At 38.0% G+C, this 24,397-nt stretch overlaps 2 protein-coding genes across 2 annotated transcripts; both read right to left on the minus strand.

Moving 5' to 3' along the window:
* Positions 1-4,860: 4,860 nt before the first annotated feature.
* Positions 4,861-21,613, minus strand: tmem201 (transmembrane protein 201). The gene is made up of 11 exons (XM_053317435.1): positions 21,408-21,613; positions 20,698-20,818; positions 20,388-20,582; positions 20,107-20,286; positions 19,422-19,780; positions 19,081-19,281; positions 14,753-14,973; positions 12,933-12,980; positions 12,507-12,812; positions 12,025-12,147; positions 4,861-6,979 (listed from the first exon to the last, which is right to left on the minus strand). The coding sequence occupies exons 1-11, from the start codon at positions 21,515-21,517 to the stop codon at positions 6,885-6,887; spliced, it is 1,959 nt and encodes a 652-aa protein (XP_053173410.1). The 5' UTR covers positions 21,518-21,613; the 3' UTR covers positions 4,861-6,884.
* A 1,370-nt stretch (positions 21,614-22,983) lies between these two features.
* On the minus strand, positions 22,984-23,763 carry foxl2l (forkhead box L2-like). The gene has a single exon (XM_053317943.1). The coding sequence runs from the start codon at positions 23,761-23,763 to the stop codon at positions 22,984-22,986; it is 780 nt and encodes a 259-aa protein (XP_053173918.1).
* Positions 23,764-24,397: the final 634 nt, after the last annotated feature.

The following is a 24,397-nucleotide window of genomic DNA, read 5'->3' on the forward strand; positions in this document are numbered from 1 at the left end:
TATCAAACTATTTGTATTATGATTATTTTAAAAAAAAAGGTTATCTTATTTTGTTTCAATTGTTCTTGTACAATTTGTACTTAAAGATCTTCCAAATGTTTAACACAATACACACAAAACCATGGATAACAAACATCAAAAATCTGAAATCTGAAAACAAATATTATAAATATATTATAAATATAAACAAAATAACTTAATTTTTCATATATTTTTGTAAAAGAATATATGAAAAATTAAGTTAGGGGGCAAAATGGTCTCTCCAGTAGTATGTAGTGTGCCAGGTTTTACAAGTGACACACTCCAAGTAACCAATCAACGACCCCTAAACTGACACAAATTAGGTCAAGATCTTTGCCCCTAGATGTTTTACTATAATTCCCCTTCTCACTAGAACCCCCTTGGATCCCTGGACCCCACTTTGAGAACCACTTAGGCCTATTATACTACCAGTCAAGGGTCAATCTCTGTTACCCAAACTTAGATTTACAATACATATTTTTTCCTATATTTCTAATGTTTTCTTCATTCTTCCTTTATCATTACATACACACACATACTTGCATGTGCATAACACCTAAACATATCTATTATGTTCCACTCAGTTGCCTCCAATCAAATATGTAAGCCTGTCTGTATTTGTTGTCGTTTGTATCTATCTGTTAATTAATTGTCTTGTAAAACCACAAAAAACAACTACTACGAATAAAAAAGATATACATAGAGAGACAAATTAATATGTATCTCTTTCATGTATCACTGAATGAAACACTTTCTTGATTAATCAATTAGTTGCTCGTCCAAAAATGTATTGGTATTTTGATATTCAAGTAAAATTGTGTTTTTTAGTTTCTCAGTTGTGAGGATTTATTGCTCTTTTTTGTTGTACATGATAGAAAACTGAATGTCTTTGCTTGTTGGACAGTGGTAGAGGAAGCATTCATTGAGAGAAATCTTGTTACAAGTTAAGTCCTGTTCTAAAAATATACTTAAGCTAAAGTACCGAAGTATTACAGACAAATAATAATTAATGCTGTAATTGGTTATATATATATATACATATACATATATATTAATCTACAAATAATAATGTATGGCAAATAAATGTGTAGTAGTATTATTTCTACCTGAAACACAGAATAGAATAGCAACAATCAGAAATATTCAAATAAAATACAAGTACCTCAAATGTATGTTAACATACAGTACTTAATTAAATGTACTTTGTTACACTCCACCACTGGCGTTGGGTCGATGGTCGGATAAAACAAACCAGATTTAGATATGTCAGCTTGGGCTCTGGGGAATTTGAATGACAACTTTCATAAAGGGTTCAAGTAATTAATCATCAGAAGAGTAATTGATAATGAAAATAACTGATTCACTTTAATCTCTGGTTAAGGACATTATCTTTATCTTTATGTATCTTAATATAAGAAAACTTTAAGAACAACCGACAATATATGGTGTACAAACATAAAACTACAGGAAGTATTTTGTCCTTTAATTTCCCCTACATCAATGCAAGTTTCACACTTCAACACACTGTGACCCAAAATAGACCAGTAGTGTATTCAACTTTATGAAATTCTTGTAATCTAGACATGTTGAACATATTTCCAGGTACTGAAGTGACACTGAAATAAGCCCAGCCCCCTGTAACTCTGACTGTGCTGTGCTGACTTTAGCATATGAACTTGCTGTTAATTTGCATTTCAGAAGATGAAACCACTCATAAAACTGTGGGTGACACCTTTTAGAAAAGATAGACGTGATTTGTCATTTGGTTACATCCAGGTTCATATATGAATTTATTAATTAGAATGGTTTAACTCCAAAATCTAAAATGTAATTAAATAAATGGACATATTATGTAAAATAAATGATTTTAATGAATATAAGCCAATAATTAAAAAGCTGCTTTGTGGGTTTCAGTCTTCAGACACTCCCGAACATTCAGTCATTTGAATGTCTGTAATCTGACTGAAATGGGAAACCTGCTCTTCCTTTTTCAATGTTATAACCAGAAGACTAACAAAATGTTTCATTTTGCAGCAGTTAGGTGAACACTCACACCACTCTCATGGAAGTGGTACATAAACCACAGTATTACTATTGTAGGAAAGGGGAAATGGAGGGGCCAACACATTAAACCTGTTCACTGTCAGTTATTAAATGAACAAAGAACATTGTGTTTGTACCATGTCACAGCAAGAAATGTAAAAGGAAAAAAAACAAATGTAAATATTTGGTTAGGTTTGCAGGTGTTAATTCGTCATGTACGCTCTAAGCTGTGGTGGTCTAGTACGAATGAAAACTTGCTGCTTCCTGCCACGAGCACGTAAGATTTGTCAAACTCTGTTAGATGTCATTTGAAAAAACACAACATGTGTTTGTGAGTGTGCATAGACCAGCTGGTAAAAACAGGAAGTGATTGTGCAGAAGAGAAACTTCTGGCCAGAGCTGCAGACTGAAAGTATGAACCTGCTTCCCACCCTTCACCCCCGAGCAGCCACTGAACTATTTTCAAATGTGAACCATAAAAACCCCGTCAGTAAACAAGGCACAGAGTTGAACCTTGTGTATCTTTCATCTGAGGAAAAAGTGCAACTGCTGTTGCTTTTGATGAGAATTCAAGATTGAACCCCCAAACTGTACTGATTTTAGTTTATTGGTGCTGGAATTTATGACACTGCAGGTATCAGTTTATTAATATGACATTACTGGTATAGATATCAGCCTTACTGGAAACCAGTTGTACTGTTTGAACACACTGCAGCCATCACCATTAACACAGGAAATATTATGAAATATAATCATTTAAAAATTTAAGACAATGGTTTCACTATGACAACGAGTTAACACATACAAATAGGTTAGTCGTGTGATATACACATGTACAGCCCATTTACTGGCTTGCCCGCAGTTTTGTGGGGGGACCAAGAAGAGGGTCTTGACTTCCTGAATAAGCATTGTTGCGTCCCTTTACAGCCGAAGAGAAACAAACTGTCAACATTCTAAAAAAAGTTTGCACTTTTTCTGTTTATTCATTCTCTGTTGTTGCATTGTGTAGCATAATTCAATCCTTCATTTTGGTGAAGAAAAAGAGATCATCTGGGTTAATAAAAAAGTGAATTAAAAAATGATATATAAAAAGGGTTTAGGTTAGAAATATACATAATATTTACATACAGACATTTTTTGCAGTGATCTCTTAAATGTGGTATCAAACAACCTAATAAATAACCTCACTGCATATAACTGCTAAATTCATTTGTTTACTGATTACATGATTTTTTTTAATTTTTTTTTTGCAGATGGTTTGAAGGCAGGTTGAGGATTTAGCTACAGGCTCAGTCTTTTTTAAAGACAGCCATCCAACTTTTTGTATCCTTAAATTTAATCTTTGGTTTTAAAGGAGCAATGCCACAACTGCATGTTCCCACGTTGCCTTTGTGCAGGCTTAATATCGATCAGTCAAGGTTGAGCCTAAGCTTTCTCATTTTGACAGGGGCAAGGTGGCTAAAATGTTGGTTAAGAAGGTGCACAGAGAAGTAAATTCAAGGTAACAGAAATTGGGGAGGCTCTTGAGTAAAGTGATAATGAAGAATTCATAAAGTGAGCGTTTAAAAAAAAATAACGCCACACAAACAAGAGCTCATCTTAGGGTTAAGGAAATGAGGCACCCAACACATAATTGTCTCATGAGCTAAAAATATATTGGCTATTTCGGCAAACCCTCAAAACTAAGACCAGAGTCCTACACCATGTAGCCGGTAGTAAACCATCGAAACATGTTTAAACAATTCAGGTAGATTCATAGACTCATGAACTAACAATACTGGTTATGATTCAATCTATTAGGCTTCAGGGATGCACAATAACTTGACTTTGAGATGTACTGCTGATGAAACACTTCACTTTCAAGATCTGCACACAACTGCCCCTCCAAAAACCTTTGTGTATTTTATTTTTTATAGCACCCAACAAAGCTCTCAAATCCAAACATTTCACCTCTCCTCATTTCAGTCATTTATCTAAATCCATAGAAGTCTCTTTTCTTCGCTCCTTGACTGCTTGGTGAGTAATGCACTTATATTTGCTCTCTCATCCACCATGTCAAATACAGTGGCAACATTTTAGACATCACTTCCCCTCGAGGCTTCAGTGTAAACTGAATGTTGAAATATTTCAGTTGAATAAGTCAGCCAGCAGCTTGAAATGTTCAAAGAAACTCAGACTTAAAACAAAACCAAAAAAAAAAAAAAAAAATAGAGAGGGGAGATGCTGATGTGCTCCTGGTGCCAGAAGGGGGCGAATTTATCAAAAGGTTGCAGAACATCAATCTGTATTAGACACATGATAGAAATAGAGTAGAAATATGTAACTCATCACACAAAACAAATTAGGAAAAAATACTTTATTAAAAAAGTATGTGTCCAGATAAAACAAGCCAATGTTGTTCCTTACAATCACACAGACCAAACAGCTTCATCTTTTGTACACAAACATTTGCATTGCTAAACACAGTGGAGTAACAAACCCTCAAACCATTAGTGAAATATTACACAGGACATTAATTCATACCACTTCTCAAAGAGTCTGAAACAAACAACTTTTGATTCAACATAATGATGACGTAAAGTTGAGAAAACTTTCATTTACATTAAATACAAATTGAAAAATAAATTAATTTCTTCTCGAAAAGAAAATTTCAGCATGGCTGAAAAAACAACATTTACATTTCATAACCTTTCAATGACTAAGCCTTCAGAGGAGAAATGTACATATGCCATTTTACACAACGAGCACAAATGCACAAGTCTGTATACACCATGTTGAAAGATTTCTAAACATTATATAAATCCCAGTCATTTGGATTTTTGTTACAGTAGCTTAGTTTAGTTTTCCCAGAAACTTAATTTTTTTGTTTTTTCTTCTTTTTTTTTAGCACTTTAGCTCAAAATACACTCTTCAAAACAAATTGACAAATGCACTTTAAATGAGCACAAAATAAAATTTGCATAAGTCTCATATGTGAAGAAAAATCACATAATCCAGTAATTGCTCAAGAAAAGAATTCTCAAAAAAAAAAAAAAAAAAAAAAAATCAGGTGGTCAATTTACACCACAATAAATTTCAGTGGAAATAAATCAAAACCACAAGTCTGACTACATGCAAGGCATGAACTGTAACCTGTTTATATACATACATGCCCAAAATTTACAACCTTTTGTAAATCATTTGTTCAACATACACAAAATAATCAAACATCTGTGCTCTTTCATCTCTAATACAACAAGTGCAAATCACATATTCAAAATACAACACAACCAAACAAAAAAACTGAAAATACAGTTATGAAAAACAGGTGCAAAAATCATTCCAATTTTATACGTAGACAAACATGAAATGTCTTGTACAAACTTAAGTTCACAGCTCAGTTAGAAGGGTTAGACCTCTACCTGAATACTGTGCGGCCTTATGCAAAGATAGGCCCAGGAAAAGATATGGACATAATGTTTTTAATAAAGCGCACATGCGAGTTATAAAAACACACACATGCTTTTCAAATAAAATTAAAAAAAAAAAAAAAAAAAGATAAAAGATGTCCATGTCACTTCCTGGCCTCAGTACCAAAACAATGTTCATATAAACATGATTTTAATAGATTGCAACTAACATTTGTTATTATACTTGACCTTTATAATGTTTTGCTCCTTACACACTGAACATAATGTCTACAGGAGATAACAGAAAATATAATTTAGTGAAGAGATTTCTGCAGTGAATGATTGTGACATGAGTCACTTTGTTAGCAGTTATTCATGTCCATCATATTACACATGACTGTAAATTGGATTAGAAAACATTGGGTTGTCCTGAATAAATTAGTTCACAGCTAGTGAGGAGAAAAACTTGTACTGATCACTGCGCTGCCTTATGCAAATATGCAAAACATGGTCAATAGAAAAACATCATTTCTTTTTATAGATGAAAAGTAATATTTTTGGTTTTTCACCATTTAAAGTTTAGCTCCTTATGAACAGACTTGTGAACAGAATGTCTGTAAGAACATACTGTATAAATCAGTTCACAGCTCAGTGAGGAGTAAAACTTAACTCTTTATTTTTCACAAGGGCATTTAAAAGCCTCTGTCATGCCAATATCAAGGGCAATTTTACAGTTGTGGGGGACATTCTCCCTCAAGCCACCATTCATTTCTAATCCTGCTTCTGTGAACAGGATGTCTCTAAAAAGGTATTAGACATTTAAATAGTCTGGTGATGGAACTATTTCTGTAGTGAATGACCATAATATTACAAATATTGACTGTAAACCATATCAGAAAACACTGGGATAGAGCTGGACACCCCACTCTTTCCCAGCTGAATAAACAAATAAAGACAATGGCAAATACCAGTGCTGTGAAATGAAGACTTTACACAGTGAAAATCTGTACATCACTACAATGAGCTGCTTTTTTAGTTTTTGGCAATTGTATAGAACCAGAAGTGTAATTCAGTTGGAAGAGGTCATGACTGTGTTGAAGCAGCATTAACTCAACAGTACATGTTATTGCACATTTCACAGCATGGTTTTTAAAATGCCATCAGACATCAGTGCAAAGAACTGAGCCTTTTAAATTAAATTCTCCTGCACCTGTGTTCGTGTAAGAGGTGGAGTGACATAACAGAAGACTAACGAGGTCCGATCACAATTATCAATTATCTGCATTTTTGCTAAGCATCAGCAAACAATAAGTAAATGCCAGAGATGATTTCTGACATTACTGATTGACCTGCAGGTCTACAGGGTTGACAACCGGAGGCAGACTCACTCCGTGCAGGTCACAATTGAAGAGCAGCAGACCCATCAACAGTTCACTTCCAGTTGTACATACAGAGGCAGGCGAAGACCAGATTGGCACTCAGGCTTGCTAATAAAATCCCGGACCACATAAGTCGCTTGTAAAAACCTGGGGATGTCAGAGAAAGCAATTTAATGTTACAAGAAGGTCAGCCATCTTAAATGAAGGTACATTTGCTAAAACAAACAAACAAACACAGAATGCTTCAAACAGACATCAAAAAATAGGAATGGAATAATCAGATACTGTCCACACTGATACTGATCTTACAAAGTGGGTCAGGTATTGGCCAACATCACTGATCCATACACAGAAAAAAGGACTGGAGCAAACTGATTTTGATTTTTGTTTTTGACACTACTGTGTCTTCACCAGCGTCAAAACAAAGACAGGGCAAATGCATACAGTATAGTCAACCTAGAATAGGGGCACAACGGTCATTGGATAGTTAGCTGAACCAGATTTCAGATCTATTGGATGGTGGAGGCAAGGGTACAAGTAGCCATTAGGAAATGTCTACGGTGGCTAGGAAGTGCAAAACATTACAAAGTGAAAAACACTTTACTCCTAAATAAACCAACTGCAATCCAAATTAAACCATTAAATTAACTAATTTTACACTTTGTAATGTTTTTCTCTGCCCAGTCACTATAAATGTCCAAGAGCCACACCATATACACAAAACACATCAGAAATAACACTAAATAGCAAAAATTCTAATACAAAAAGAACAGTTAATGCATCCATCAAGTACAATAACTTAAAAAGGAAACATAACAGAGACTTAACTGTTAAGTGTGAGGATCAAAAATGCCTCTGCGGAGCAGTGAGGTCACTGCTTAATGACAGGGTGAAAATGTTTTTCTTGCCCAAAAACTTTAATGATGCTGCAGAGCTATGTTAACTTGTGCATAATTTCGTGAATTGCATAATCCATGTTTTATGCAGCTTTAAATAAACCAGACCATAGGGACATTTCCACATGTGGACAACATGTGTATGGCTGCAGTTTCTGAGACTTTGTATTTTCTGGTTTAGGGTCTCTGATGGGTTTGAACATTGTGCGCAGCGTCTACAGCATGCAAGTTTGTAAATGTGAATTCTGTTCTACTAGCTTGCAGATATGGGTTCTTGTTAGGGGTGTGACGATACACTCAGCTCACGAGACGAGACACGATATTGGGTTCACGAGATCGAGACGAGATTTTAACTATATTTAAGAAAACTTCAATAGAGGAAATAAATGACAAAATAGAAATTTAATTGAAATGTTTTAACTAATATTCTACTTTCTAAATATATAATTATCATATGCAGTATGCAGCACTGTAAAAGGTTTCCCCCTATAGATATTGTATAGATGGATAATTGTGGTATTTATGGAAATAACCATAAATACAAAAGTTAGATACAATCACAAATACTAATAAGAAGTAAATTATAAAGAGTAGGAACAATTCTAATATTGCATGTGCGAGTGAGAAAGTGTCTTTAGCTACTTGTGGCAGTGATTTCTCAAGGATCGTGGACACATGATTCTGAAGACATTAAAAAAAAATCTGCATTTCTTCAGGGAATGGATTAATCATGAGACATTTACTTCTCCTGGGGCTGACAGGGTGGGAAAATGACAGAATCTCAAAAAAGTGTGTGGTCTGGCAGATACTTCACTACACTGGTACAACGGAGTAAAGGAAATAGTGCTCAATGAAAGAAAAAGCAGCGTTATTTAGGTGAAATCAGTGCTGCATACTAACTGCAATACTTGCCTACCATGTGAATGACTGAGGGAAAGTTTCTCCACAGTGATTCCTCATCTCTGTGTCTGAAAATTCTTCCAGGTCATATATCAAAAAGGGTTGAGTAAGGAGCAACTGGACTTACAGATGACGTTTCACCTCCCATCCAAAAAAGCTCTTTAGTTTTGATTAAGTTCTGACTAACTGGTGGAGAGTCCCAGGCATTACTCAACAGTAGTTTCTCTCCTCCATAAACAGGTCAGTTCTTTCCTTGTTGCATTGGATTAGGCTAAGTCACTTCACTTGTATGTGGGTGAGTGGTCTCTTGGGTGGATGAGCTTGCCTCAGAATGATTCTTGCCCGAGTTTGAAAAAATAGGGATGCAGTGCTTTTTGAAGATACTGAGTTTCTCAGATTCTCCATCTGTGAACAATGTTGATGTATTCTGCCTGAAGTTTTAGTGTTCTTAAACGATCTTGTAGCTGTTTTTACAGAAGTCCAGTTTGGGTAGCCTCAAGTTTTTAGGGCTTCCTTGAGACATTTCCCCAGGGTCTCGGTGCTTGTAGGCAGGTTCTCAGCCTAGCCCAGCTCGTGTTCCAGTAGAAAGTGAGAGTTTAAGAGAAAGTATTGGTCTGTGTGCATCTCCTGTGTACTCCAACTCCATTGATCTGATATGTTCTGGGAAAGCTTGCAGTTCTTGGGTTTTTATTTTGTCATCCACGTGTCTGAACCAGTGGTTAGGTGCTGTTCCTTCTAAGGAGGCCAGAGCTCTGCTCTTTACTTCCTCCGTGTAGAGGTTAGCCACAATGGGAAACACTGGTTAACCCGTGGCACAGCAATGCCATTGTCGGTAAAAACCCTCGTATTTTAAAAAGGTGATGTTGAGGAAGAGGTCAAGCAGGTCCTACATCTGGGCTGACTGTGGTTGTGTTGCTGGTCAGAACTAAAGGAAACCTTTAGGATGAGACATAAAATGTGTTCCAAACATCTACAAGTCCAGTTGTTCTTGACTCAACCCTTCTTGAAATATCTGATGTCAGACCTATATTCCAACTTAAAATGTGACAACTTTTATTATGTGGGTATAGCCTTTGTGACCGTTGATAGAAATTGCTACATTCACCATATGCAGCCCATACGTATGGATGAAAATTTTAACTGTGCAGATGTCTCGTTTTGAAATATTTCAGATGGAGGCACTCAAGGAAACCTAATTGTTCTAACAGAATAAAATAGGAAGTTCTCATCATTTGTCTGTCAAAGAGTCAGGAGGAATGTACACAACACACTTGCTGGTGAAACACTGAAAATGTGGTGCAAGTGATCATGCAACCTTTCTGGCCACACGCTTTTCAACTGGCTGGTGGTGATGTTAGAACCTCCAAGACTGCCATTCAGTGGTTGATGCACAAAGTCAGTCACTATGAAATGATTCTGCCTGGAAATCAGCAGCATCAAATAACTTATCTGAGGTCAAATGGTGTAATTAATTCCTGTGGCATAACACAAAAGAACAACTTGCCTTACCAAAAAGGAGGCATTAGTTCTCTAGTCACTTAATGAAGGATGATAGAAACTTGAGTACTGCTTTGAGTCACGTAAAAAGGAACCGAATATTAGAGGCCTATTGAAATATGCAATGTTGTGCTATTGTTTTGTTTGATTTTCAGTTCATAAAAAAGGAAGTCTCAATGCTTCAACTGAGGCCTGGGAAAATGCTTTTTTGGGGAGGGATTTTAAGTTTTAAGTATTACTATGCATTTATACATATGTATTCTTACAATATTTTGTACTGGTTACATTATATTTAGTTGGTGAAATGACTGCATGAGAGTGTAAATGTTGTCTTGTATTGGGAAGAAGTGGGAGCGTGTTTAGGTTAAAATGCTATTAATAAGATAATGGCACTATAAAATGTTAGAGAGATCCACCAGGCATAGAAACTCATTATTCCATTCTCATATGGTTCTGTGAAAACTCTGACCAATCATATCAATCGGTCCAAATGATGTGATTGGCTGAGCGACCTGCCTGTTTTCCCCTTCCGCATTACGTAATTGCACACGCACCCTAACCCGGAAGAGAGTCTGTTGTGGATCCACGGCATTATAATACAACCATGATCCACGTAGATAGCCGTAAACAGACAGTAACGACTGACAATGACCGAGAAACGCAGGCCATGGCTTCCACCTCCAGCCGCTCCCACGGGGGGGCAAGTATATACAGTCAAGCCCGAAATTATTCATGCCCCTTTTGGACATGCCACTTTTTGTTCAAATGTAAATAAAAGCTGACTGAAATATTTTTTTTACCACAATGATGCCTTTTGTACATCGTCTTTTTATCTTCTTGGAGACGCCTGTGTCACTTCCGGTCAAAAAACAACTTGCTGGTTGAATAAAAGTAACTTTAAGTCAAAATTTGCCAGGGGTATGAATAATTTCGGGCTTGACTGTAACTATATCTTAACTATTGTAGTGTGCGTTCGTGGAGGCGGGTGGGGGTAGGAGGGAGGAGGGGTTGTTGCTGTTCAAGTTTTTTCAAAGTGTTGTGTGAAGCCAAGAAGAAGTCAACACATTGTTGAGGCTCAGTAAGATTACCAACACTTGCCACACCCTTAACAAAAATAACAGAGTTTGTCATTTAAGGCAAAGGGTTCAATTGTTTTAACCTTCAAACATTTCTGAACACATGCAATGCATGCTTATGCTGCTGCATGATATTAAGCACAGACCAACCATGACTTTGCAGCATGGTTCACCCTCTCCTGAAGAGGCATTGCTACAGAGGCATTTTGGACTTACCACATCTGATTCTGTCATGTTTCCTCTTATTATAGTTGATGGGGGGATTTTTGTAACTGTAAAATGCACCTGTTCTTCTGTTTCTGATGTGTTTATTGTAGGGGGTGTTGCGCTTGGATCCAAGCACTCGATTTACCATAGGCAGTGTCCTCCAATAGATTTTAAGGCCATTTCAACCAACTATCCAATGACAATTATATCTATGCAAGGTGGACTATATACAGATTACATATTTGGAAGGTATTCAGAACTTATTTGAACACTTTGTGTTGTAAATGTAATTTTAGTTGGTAATATTGCCATTTTTACCCATCAATCTACACTCAATAACCAATAATGACCAAGTGTAAACTGTCTAAAGATTATAGGCTTTAGTGCTGTATTATGCAGGCAAACAAAAATCAATACAAATTGGGAATCAATCCAAAGGTTCAAATAAAAAATAAGATTAAAATATTACTTTTTGGCCATATCACCTCATCCAATTAGGCTGGCATTACAACTTTATTTTAAAAACTGCCAAGAAACATCATGTTTTTATGAAACACAATCGAAAGGTACTTCAAGCAGATCAACACCCTCCCTGTTATGTTTAAACTAGACTTACCATTTGCATGAGGGGGTTTCTCTGACTCCTGTGTTGTAGTGCCAACCAAGCAAGCGGAGGACTCTGAGGAGCTGCTTTGCTTTTCCTTCTCACTCACACCATCTCTTATTATGGAGTTCAAATCTGCAATACACGAAGCCAAAGATACAACCACTGAAACATCAAGTTACTTGAGACAGTATGAAAGTGATTGTGATGGAGAGATGGGGCTGAATTAAAAAAACAAAAAGTCCCTTAAATATAAATATTACTTTTTCACTTATAGTTTGAACTTTGTGATCATTGGAAATAATAACTGAATTTGGGATTTATAGACACAGCCATTGTACTTAAATTATTTAAAAGTCACGAATTGTAGAAATTAAAAATGCTTTACTTTACCTAATGCTAGTGGTAGTATCACAATTGACATAGACAACAATTAATGTCACTACACCCCCCCCCCCCCCCACTTTTTACCATTTAACGTCTGCTTTACTTACCTTGTTGGATCTGGAAAGGTGATATTGAAGGTGAATAGCCACTGTAAACGGAGGGGGTTTGAGCAACATGTGAGGAGGACATGTGAAAACATGGTGACATGGGTGGGGACATGATCGTAGCTTCAGTCTCAGTTGAGAAAAGTCGGAGTTTCCGGCCACTGATGTTGAGTCGAGCAGGACTGATCAGAGGGCGGCGTTGTCTGGCCGAACTGGAACTGGAACTAGCACTAGCTGAACCAGATACTGAGGGAGGTGGAGATGGGCCTGGGGATGAAGGGCGGCTCACTGACTTCAGCGAAAAGTAGTCTGTGCCAAAAAGCAGTGAGAAATGAATCAAGAGAAAATCTAGTACTTTGAAATTGTTAAGGATTATTCATAATACAGGACTGAGTGGAGAACACAACATCAAAAAGGGTGTTTTGATACCTGATGACGGGGAGGCTGGTCTGCTTCCGCTAAACAGGTAACCAGAGTCTGAAAATAAGATAAGCACATATACAATGACACCATTCATCATCACTATGAACCAGGGCTTTCTGTTCTCTACATTAAATCTTTGTTTCTCATATTAATGCAAAACGCGTTGCTCATAGTGCTGATATCAAAGAAAATCTCAGATGCCTTTAAAAAAATGTATTTGGGGTTTACAACCCACTGTAGAGTTGACCTGTTGTATGCCATTTCCATGAATGAAATGTGCTGATAACCAACTGTATGTAGACAGAATTTAAGTGGCTGGTGAACACAGCCAACCCAGCAGCTGTGATTTTGGCTAACACACAAATGTTTATCTCTGTCTGATAGACACAAAAGTAGACAACTTTCTGCCAACAGTTCAGACCACAGTTTATCAATGCACTTACATGCTGGTTACATAGATAATCTGGCAACATGTTTAGATGCACCGTAGTAACATGGTTTCTATAGATCCATGATTACATGCAGCAGCATTTTGGAACTATTGTTTAATGACTAATATAGTATATGCTGCTTTCTAACTATTGTTTTTAATGCACGTGTGTCAGAGCAGACCAACAGTGCAGTGAGAGGAGAGGAAAGGCAGACTATTATTTTATATAATACAAGGACAGACCACTCTGTGTAATGATCTCCTTCCTTTCATTCAGCTGCGCCACTGTGCATTTCCCTCTCTGTAGTCTGTTATGCACATGTGTATTTGTAAAACTTGATTAGAAACCTGGTTACCCATTTACATGGCAGAGAAAGTTATCTGGAGATATCTCCCCAGGAAAATATGTTTCTTTAATCCTGTACCCAGATTACAGAAAACAGCTTTCTCATTAAAATGGCATTTAAGAAATCCGCAACCTGGAGGAATCCCACTGCCACTGCCATCAGATTACTCAAGTGCATGTAAAAGCAATGAAATAGGTGGTGGTGGTGGTGGTCTATCTGTTAGCTTGTTTTGATGTTTTCAGCCACCTAGTGGTAAAAACTGATAAATGCAGCTTTAGGTTGAATAAGGCCATTTGACTCTCTCCTTTGTCATATTTCCAAAACACATGCATATTCATTATAAGTTAAATGCATGTTCTTATGCAAGGTCATCATACTATATGCAAAATGAACAATGAAAGGCTGGAATATCAACCAATATTACCTTATTGCAGATATATTGGTATCCACATGCATGTAGACTGACAAGTAAGTTGCAATACAGAAATGCCAAAGTTATTATTGAGGCCAGCTAGTTAGTTTTTCCTGAATCATGTATTGACAACTTTTTTTAAATTGTAAAATTTTATGTGAAAATTTAAAAAAACATCTGCATAAACAATACAGTGCTTCAGACATCTTTTCCAGAAAACTGCTTGTTGTTGCCCTATTTGGAAGCAGTGGTGTGACCCAGTTATATGACAACAAGAAGAAACTGAAAGTTAATCTACTGAATCTAATCAATTATAAATCTTGTCTGAATGCAAGGCTGTACACAGAAAGAAGCAACTTAAGATCAAACATGTCTGAGCAGCTATGGGAGGCAAGAACTGTAGACACAAGTGGGCTAAATACATTTGACCCCATTTGCTTTATGGGTAGTGACCAGCCACTTGAAAATTACATCTTCAGCAAATGTTTGTAGTAATGGAGCCGAGAAGAAAATTACTTGGCTCTTAATCTAAATCAAACCCATCCTCTGATTATGCCAAAAGCCAACGTAAGATTGAGCACAATCGAATACCTTGTTTTTGTCTTTAAACTCAAAATAAAAGTAATTTTAATGTTACCTGTCGTGGAGAAGGAGGAGACGGTGCCAAGGCAGAGGGCTTTGCTGAGACGCTCGAGCAGAGAGGAGGGGGAGACCTTGCGCTCTCGTGGACTCTTTTGGCGGTTGATGAGTTTGGCGATGTTAGGGGGCGGAGTGGGGATGAAGGACTCTGCCATGTCAGGGGAGAACGGAGGAGATTGGCTGCTGAAGGGTGGGACTGCAGGGCCGCCAGGAAGGTATCTGCAACACAAGAGCATCATAATGTCTACCAACTGAAATCAAAAACTATCAAAGCTTTTAATACTAAAGAAAGTATGTAGAAGTACACTGTTGGACACAGGCACCATAAATAGTGCTGTAAGGGCCACTGACTTCTCTATTTACTATTTTTGTCTGCAGAAGTGATACATCTATTCTACTTGTCAACATCTAACATTCTCAACATTAAACACTGAATTTAATAACTGTACAAGCAGGGCAGCCTCAGCAGTCAATCAGTGCATAATCATCGTAACATACTGCTCTGACATCCACTTAACGTAAGCAGTGTATTTATGGAACCACTGACATGCTGCTGCAGCTGTTGGACAACACGCAGCAGCTCAAAGTGCCAACTGAACAAAAGCTCCAAGAGAAAGGCTGCCCAGCAATTCAGCTTAGTTCAGTCACACTTCCACAACACAGTCAGCGGCCCGATGTGCTACGATTCAAAGTAGTTCCTATTCAGCAGCAGTCAACCTTCATCTTTACACACAAAAAAACAACACTTTCAGCATTCCTGGTAGTCATTACACTGGCATTTTTCTTTCAAGTCCAATTCCATGCACAGCACCAGTCAATAGTTTGGACACACTTTTTCCATTCAAGGGACTGGGAAGGTATATCCAAACTTTTGACTGGTGCCGTTTGTAACTATGGCACCATTAGAAAAATTGGACAGAAACACACAAGTGGACAAGACAGTGTCTTTGTGTGGAGGAAAAAAAACAAAACAAACAAACAAGGCATATCCTTTTTAATCACTTGTTTATTACATTGCATGTACAGCAAGTGATCCTTCAAATAGGAGCTTGACATTAAAAGCATGACAGCCACTTTCATGGATCTAAATACCCCAAACACAGTTTGACTGGGTATGTTGCAGCAAACATTTCAACATGGACGGAGCTCGACTCACTTTGAGATGTATTTGATTAGCTTATTTATACTATAGCTAGGACATTACAAAGTATTGCTTAAATGTGTAAAAAGTAGCAAGATTTGGAAGAATAACCTTTCGTTTGTTAAAGTACTGGGTCTTTTGGTGTTTCTGCAACACACAAAACATTAAGGTATGACACGACACACTTGTGTATGGCACAGGTATGACATGTGCTAGTTACATACCATAGTAGTAATATAATAGTAACAGTGCTATTAAAAAAAACATTTGCTACATTAGTAAAAAAGGTAGTTCTATAGCTATGACTTGATTCAACACAAAATGTGTTTGGCACTAATAATGCTGTGGCTGAATCTGGCAGCTTCAACCTCAACAATATAAGTTTGTATGTAGTGCTTGTAGAGTAAAAGGCTTGACACAAATTAAGGTTAACAGTCATACAGCTTATAAAAAGGCAGATGCAAGAACTATCAGAAAACGCACAGATAGAGCCACATATTCAAGTCAGACAGAATGTAGATATAGCACAACAAACACATACTGGGTGGGTCTAAAGTGACCAAAAAACCTTTTGTACAGCATGGAAAGCTGGCAAAGATATTAAGTGTTGTACTATACTATAGCTGCAACAATTATTGTCATTACCTTTTAATCTGCTAATTATGTACTCAATCGACAGTATACGAGATGTCAAAAGGAGTCCAAAATAGGCCATCATAACTTTCCAGAGCCTAAAGTGACATTGTCTAACGTATTATTTGGTTATTTGGAGCAACTAGAAAATGCACATTTGGCAGTTCAATTAATTTTATGATTGACTAATCATTGCAGCTCTATACTTTAAATAGACAAATAAAACATAGCTAAAATATCATCATGTCAAGAGTTTAAGATGCAGCTTGTCATATGATGCAGTTTGTGAGAGGTTAAAAAAGGAAGTGACTCATCGTCATTACACTGTTTTATCATGCTACAGCACTACATAGCAGTCATCTTTGCTTTTATTCAGTCAAATCTCAGCTCCAACACATGGCAATTACTTTGCATGAGTAGTTTAGTTTATATAGAGTCAATTTCCCCATAAACTTTACAAATAGCATCTTAAACGTCTTCCATCGGATCTGGTTTGAGAACAACTCCATCTACACAACATGCAACTTGAACCCTATAGTTACAGTACACTACCAACCAAATACAGTCTACAGCTATTATTTCAATACAATACAAATTACTGTTGAATAGTTCTCCTACTGAAAAACCTGTATTAAAAATTAAAATCAAATGTTAACACTGCACCAAAGAAAAGAGATGCATGCAACTAGTATGTCCATCAGTGTGTTTAAACCATCAACATGTTAGAACGTTGATAAAAAGAAAGTTTAGTATTATTGTAGATCCAGTTAACCACTAGAAAAGCAGTAGTAGAATGAAATTTAAATTTTCTAGCTTCAACTGGTAATGCAGCATTTACATTTTTTAAATTGGTGTGAAGTTTTATTGATATAGAAAATTTTAAAAAATGGCGTCCACATTTCAAAAACATAAAAATCTACCCTGTGTGAACAAGTATGAACTGTGCAAGTCCAGTGTCTAATACTGCTGAGTTTGTAGTGATTTAAGTTGCAAGAGAATAACTTTTAATGTCATATGAATTTAATTCTTTCATTTGGTGGAGCACTTTCTTACAGTTCTGCATTACACTCAAAACATTTCTTGCAAATTACCCTATTCAGTTGCCGAGTTGAACCCTTTATAATGTTGGCACGTTTCAGCACTGATACGAAGACAAAACAAGGTCAGAAAACCAATACTAAGACATGATTACCTCAATTAAATGCCAATACAGGCAAAGGTAGTCATATAGAGGCACCATTTTAAGCATCAGCTAATAGCACAGGATAAAGTAAAAAAAATAAATCATCATCACACATACTAACAGTATGAAATACAAAATGTTTTGCAGGTGTATTGGCTTACGATGAAGGTCAAGTAGAAAAGCGCAACCAACTAGATATCGTATGCACTACATCATGACAACAAGGACGGTAGAAGAGCAGCAAACAGGAAAGTCCTCGGAAGTAACGACAGGATTTGGGGAGGAAATATTGATGAACTCGTGGCCGCAAAATATTGCGTTTTAAAATTGGTTCAATAAAAAAACAGAAAAAGATGTTAGTAACAATTAATAGTTAAAACATGCTGTCATAAGAATGCATCACAGCCACTTCCCTACAAACGTAACCGCACATCAAACATGGAAACCAGCTCTGCCATGAGAACTTGGTCGGTGCTTCGGCACTGATGTTGACTCCCTCAGGAAATTCATACAGACATCTTCAGCCGCTGCTGCAGTGTCTTAACGAGTTAGTATTTCATGCAACGAGCTGTAGTTTGTAAAATGATTTCCAAAGCAAGAGTAAATAAATAAATGAGTACATTCAAAATGCTTTGTAACATTCTAATACAGAGTAGATTACAGTTTAGTTTAATACTGGTTAAATATTCATTATAAATCGTGCAGTATGGTTTTAAATTTTCTGTTGCATTTGTTTTAACTGTGATGATCAGTTCATTAGATATTTGTTATGATTAATAAAGTATAAGGTATGATCAATGCAGGTTTCTCAGTAATCACATGATTCTTAAAAAGCTGTTCTAGTCAATTTCTCCAAACAAAACAAATCTATCATTGACTATTCTGTTATAGACTTGAATGACTAAGAATTGTGACTGGTTTACAACATCTTACTGTTGATCAACATCCTTAACTGCAAAAATGACTAACCTTAAAACCAATGCAAATTTATGCTTGATGTCAAGATTTTGATGTAACAGAATGAAAGGAACAAGGTGTGTTTGATTACCTTGCAGTCACATATCATGGTTTTCTTTTGTTTACATTATAAAAATGTGGCCACACACTTAATCCTATGTTTAAGTTTGCCATTCACATGTCATAATCACAGTAATTCATACACACAGTAGTAAGAGAGGGGGGTTGGGAGTAAAAAAAACTTTTTAGGAAAGTTTAAAAAAAATTTAAAAAAACAGAAATTGGTAACACGTTTAGATCAATGAATGTTCTTTGATCTGCTTCTAAAAGATCAAATATTTCATGGAAACAGGACCCTTTACACAACCCCATATCATAAACACGACAACAACATTACTGCTCAGGTTCTGACCTTCGATATCTGGTTCTTCGTAGACCCTCGGGTTTGCGAGTTGCAACAGCAGCGGCAAAGCTGACTAGGCAACAGAGGGAGGTAATGCTGAGTTTGGCTGTGTCCATCCAGCTTAAGCCACCATTCAAGTAACTGTCGGCCAGGTGCAAGCACAGGATGAAGAACCAAAGGACAGAGGCCACAGCATCAATTCTTCTCAACCTGAAATTGTAGAAAAGTATGAAAGGGTTGGGGGGGGGGGGGGGGGGGGGGTGCTTTATAATATTTTTTAAAACAGTTTTATGCTTAAAGCCCAAGGCTGGGAATACCATGCCAAAGGAAAACAGAGGGTGAATTCTTACCTCGCAGGTCCTGCCATGAAGATAGCCGACAGACAAGTCAACAGACCAAGAGAGACAACAGCCATCTGGTTCTCCTTTCCATACTGCCAGACCAACTTGGAATTTTCTATGGCCATATCGGGGAGTCGCTCCAGCAGATCCTGCCAGACATTCACACTTCCATTGACTTTGCTGTTGGATGTGGACTCATTGTGGGGTTTTGGAGGAGTGACCCCTCCGCTCAATATCGGTGGGCCTCCAGAGGAAGTATGCTGGTCGGTCAACCCGCAGAAAGATGTAGCAAGTAGGAAAGCACAGATCAGGAAGGCGAGGACTCTTAGAAGTATGACCCCCAATGGAGCAGACACAGACACAGAGCTCTGTAGGAAAGAGAACACATTTTCAGTGTGAATTCATTTACACACACAATGTCAAATTCTAACATATTAACAGGTAACTACGTGCAGTAATGGCATATTCTTGTTTTTTCCGCCATTTCAATCATTTTCAACCTTAGCAGCGTGTCTGTGCAGAAATAGAATGAGGATTTTTTTCAAAGACAGAGCTTTACTCAGCTGAACAATGGCAATGTTAAATAACTTTTTACAAAGCTTGATGATGAACATAGAATTATCCATCAAACCCGACAATGTTTCAATCATGTAATTTTATTCATAAATGACACTGTAGGCAACATTGCTATGACCTTTATGAAGTCCTTGATAGTATCTCGGGTACGCCGAAGGTGATGGCTTAGGAGCACGGTTCGAAGCTGGCGGTTTTGGTATTTGATGTAGTAGTCCACTGCTGCCTGACATGGTGGGCATAATTTATAAGTCTGCTCCAGGTGGTGCTTGTAGGCCTCAATTTCCTCATCATAATTTTCCTACACAAAAAAAAACAAACAGTAATACATTTGGTGTTTACAGACTTCAGACATGGTAACAATAAAGAGTGTCATAGTGAATGGAAAAAAAGCAAACATACATCATCCCTTGGGATAAATGAGGCCAACTGCTTGATCTTTGCAGGCTGGTTCCTATTGCACTTCTTGCACAGCAGCATCTGAGAGCTGACCCACTGCAGTGTGTTAGGTGGCACAGGTGAAGGTAGGTTGCCACACACTCCATGGTTCAGATCTTCCATATACTGAGCAGGGATGGGTTTGTTGTAATCCCCATTCTGATTTAAAAAAAAAAAAAAAAGAAGAAACAAATAAATGTAGATATAGCTTCACTATAGCTTTTTGACATACCAAGACAACAATCAAGAGGTGTTATACACTTATCAAGCTTACCTCCTGGAAGCCATTGTACTGGTCACAGTTGGGACAGTCCCAGCAGTTCCTGTTTCCATAAGGTACCACGCTATCCTGATTACAGAACCAGCAGTTCACATTGGCATTGATCGGCTTCTTTCTGCAATAAGATATAACATGACACTGATCAGACACATTTCTGAGGTCCAAACACTTCTCAAAGTGGGATTCCAGGACCACCTGAGTCCTTGGGTGGCTCCAAATTGTGCCTCGATATCAGTACAACATTAATGTGGCTCTTGTTGTTATACACAGTAAAACAAATGAAACACACGGTGAAAGCATGTCCTGTGTGGGAAGCCCTGTTGTTCGTTTGATAATGCACATATAAACAATAACGAAAAAAACATTTTCAACATTATGACACTTCTTCCAAATGACAGAATAGTTCTTAAGTCATCAAAATCATACATTCTGTGCATTCAAATTGTGTAAAATGTCAATTTGTCACTAAGCTAGTTAGAGTTAGTTAGCGCAACAGCTAGCAAAGTTAGCGCTAGCTAGCGTTGACAGCTGGACCACTCTTAGGGAAAAGACACACTTGCAAGATTGTATGTTTTATATGTAGGATTAATACGTTGAGCGTCACATTTTTGATTCAGCCATGCACATTCAGAACCCAGCATGCTGACTCGCAATAACCTGAACGCAAATCACCCTACAAACATGCCACAAAGCCTTGAACTCACCTGGTAGCGATCCTGTAGATCAGCGCTCCGCCGGCCACAAACGCCGTAGCGCCGACCCCGGTGTACATTATCTCCGGATACTCCAACAAAAGATGGCTGAAAGACTGCATTGCTGCTGAAACTAGCAGCAAACTAGCAAACAACACAGGATAAATGTAGTGTTTTTAATATAACACGGAGCGTGGCGCGAAGGGGCACGCGGCAAGCGATCCCCTTTTGTTCACGCCCATGTACCGGAAACGGAAGTGCGTAGCTGCCTGGACGCGTCCCAATATGATTTATTTACCCTCTGAAGTCCACTGCCCCAGTTACTGAAGCTGCTAATGTGCAAACTGTTGCGTAGATTTGAAAGTTCTGGCCACATTGTAAGTGTTTTAGGAGATGGACTTTATTCAGATTGATATCACAGGTAAGTTTGATGAATTTGTTGCAACTACGCGCTGTGTAGCAGACAAGAAGTATGAAGTGTGTTGGAATGTGGACTTTCTGTCTCCTTTTCCCTCCAATCGTTCAAACCTATGATTGGTTAACAGCGGAGACATGTAGCCAATGACCATGTGTCTAACCTGATACTAAGATTTATGTCCATTGCAGATAAACAAACTCTTTACCTCAGACTTTTAAAACAGTGCATTAGTCAGATATCAGATATCATGACTAAAACAAGTGATTGACGTTATCAGTCTATTCAGGGTTGGGAGACTTTGGAAGAAACTAAAAGGCAATTAACCAATAGGACAATTAAGTTCACACAATATCTGTAATTAGGAAAGCCACACAGGAGAAGTTATAGCTTTAGTTTACTATCCTTACTACTACTACTACAACACAATACTAGCTACTAGTAATACTACTACTACTACTATGCTACTATTGCTGCCAATAATAACAATAACAATAAAAATAAGAATATGTATTATTATTATCATCATTATTATAATATGGTGTCATAACTAATATTTAGGCTACTGGAGTATTTGTAGTAATAGTATATGCAGATGTGAGGTGTGAAGGAATGTCTCTAATTAATTCAACATGAATTCAGATTGTCTAATCAATAATAAGCCTAAAGGAAATCAACCAATCAAAGTGTTTGATGCAAAAATAACATTTTATTTTAACAAACGTGATGTATTTTACATCAAGTAAACATTCATAATAGAATAAGAAAACTGGTCATTTCTCTCAGTCACCAACTGTTGCATAGCAGCTCAGATGATAAAACCAAAGAAAGGAAATAAATAATACAAATATAAACACATTTTTTTAAACAAAAAAAGTTAAAGTAAAAAACCCCAACATAAATTAATTTAGTTAGAAAATAATTTTCTAACAAAAAATGGACAATATAACTCTCACTCCTAATTCATCTGTGTTCCTGCAGTCTCACAGTTGATCGGTGACATTTCTGAAGCAAATACAAAATTAATTCTTTAAACCTCTGCCTATCAAACAACAGCTTGGCTTACACCTGATCACACTTCCAATCAATTAAATTTGACTGACAAACGAACGACAACCGAACTGAAATGGTGAAACATAACTCAGTCTGTGAATTGGTTGTCAGTGGTTCACATTACAGGCCAAATGACTGACTGAACGGCAGCTCCGCTTGCCTCGCATAGGAGGTGAACTGCTGGTAGTTGCAAGCCACGGAAACAGTGCCAGCGTCCGGGCTCATCGGCTGGGTCACTCCGCCGTACGGACATCCGTTGTGGGGAACCAACACAGGCTGCTGGTGGCGGTGGTAAGCGCCGTAGGTAGGGTGGTGGAGGTGGGGCGGCGGGCAGTAGGAGCTCGGAGAGACGCTGCGGGTGAGCACTTGGGCTGCTCGGTAACTGGCCGGCTGGGATGAGCCGGGCTGACACAGACTCCAGGAGCTGCCCACATAAGGCTGCAGGTAGAGCGGTTCGGGATACTCCACGGGGTTCCCGGACAGATAAGGCACGCTGGGGGGTCCGTAGGGTCTCCTCACCCTCCTCCGCCGCCGGTAGTTCCCCTTCTCAAACATATCCTCAAAAGCGGGGTCCAGCATCCAGTAGTTGCCCTTCCTGTCCCCTCCGCTCTCTCTGGGCACCTTGACGAAACACTCGTTTAGAGAGAGATTGTGTCTGATGCTGTTTTGCCAGCCTTTCTTATTCTTCTCATAATAAGGGAACTTGGAGACGATATACTGATATATTCCGCTCACCGTCTGTCTCTTATCAAAGCTTTCATTAATGGCCATGGCGATGAGAGCCACGTAGGAGTACGGCGGTTTCTCCTCTGCGCCTTTGGACTCGGACGAGGGCGAGTTGGAGCTGATGTCCAGGAGCTGCACTCCCTGGTCGGAGTAGGATTTCTCCTCTGGGTCCATGGCTGTGCGTCCTGCTGGGGCAAAGAGCTGCAATCTGAGATAAGCAAGACAGTGCATTGAGTGAGTCCGCAGGTGCCCACACCCCGCCCACAGGTACAGGGCGCAGTAGCTATCACCGCCTTTCATCTCGCCGAGTTTCTCACAATGTTAATGCGACTGCACGGGACATCTGTGGTCTCTGTTCAGGTTGAAACAGGGGTCACACCACTGTATTTGGACAGTTCCCAAAATATACACGCTTTGGAGCAGGGTGATCAAAGACTGGTTTGTTTATCATTTTGTTAAAAGTCACCCATGGATGGATACACTGACAGACACCAAAGTAATTTATACTATGGGTTAAATCTGACACACACTTTGTCATAATTTGACCTGTATGTGTTCAAAAGTATTTTATAGTAATCAGAGGGGGGTCAAATACAGGTAAAGAGAGGTTATATTGAAACTACAAATTGGCGTGTGTGTGTGTGTGTGCGTGTGTGCGTGTGTGTGTGTGCATTTGTCATTGGGACAGCATGGGGACAGAGTTTATAGAGGACATTCACAATGCACTGTGACCCCAACATTTTCTTTCACAATATTTTTTATTATAATTTCTTATTTTCTCCCCACAAGACACATGCAGTAACACATA

The sequence above is a fragment of the Scomber japonicus genome, chromosome 4, assembly GCF_027409825.1.
Source record: "Scomber japonicus isolate fScoJap1 chromosome 4, fScoJap1.pri, whole genome shotgun sequence".
NCBI classification, from domain to species: domain Eukaryota; kingdom Metazoa; phylum Chordata; class Actinopteri; order Scombriformes; family Scombridae; genus Scomber; species Scomber japonicus.

What these genes read in the sequence shown, in the direction of transcription:
- tmem201 (XM_053317435.1), bottom strand. Translation starts at nt 21,517, where the DNA reads ATGCAGTCTTTCAGCCATCTTTTGTTGGAGTATCCGGAGATAATGTAC. An exon ending in CGAAGAACCAGATATCGAAG is followed by an intron (nt 14,974 to 19,080) that starts GTCAGAACCTGA and finishes CTTGTGTTGCAG; the next exon opens with ATACCTTCCTGGCGGCCCTG. An exon ending in ACCTTTCCAGATCCAACAAG is followed by an intron (nt 12,148 to 12,506) that starts GTAAGTAAAGCA and finishes CGTGTATTGCAG; the next exon opens with ATTTGAACTCCATAATAAGA.
- foxl2l (XM_053317943.1), bottom strand. Translation starts at nt 23,763, where the DNA reads ATGGACCCAGAGGAGAAATCCTACTCCGACCAGGGAGTGCAGCTCCTG.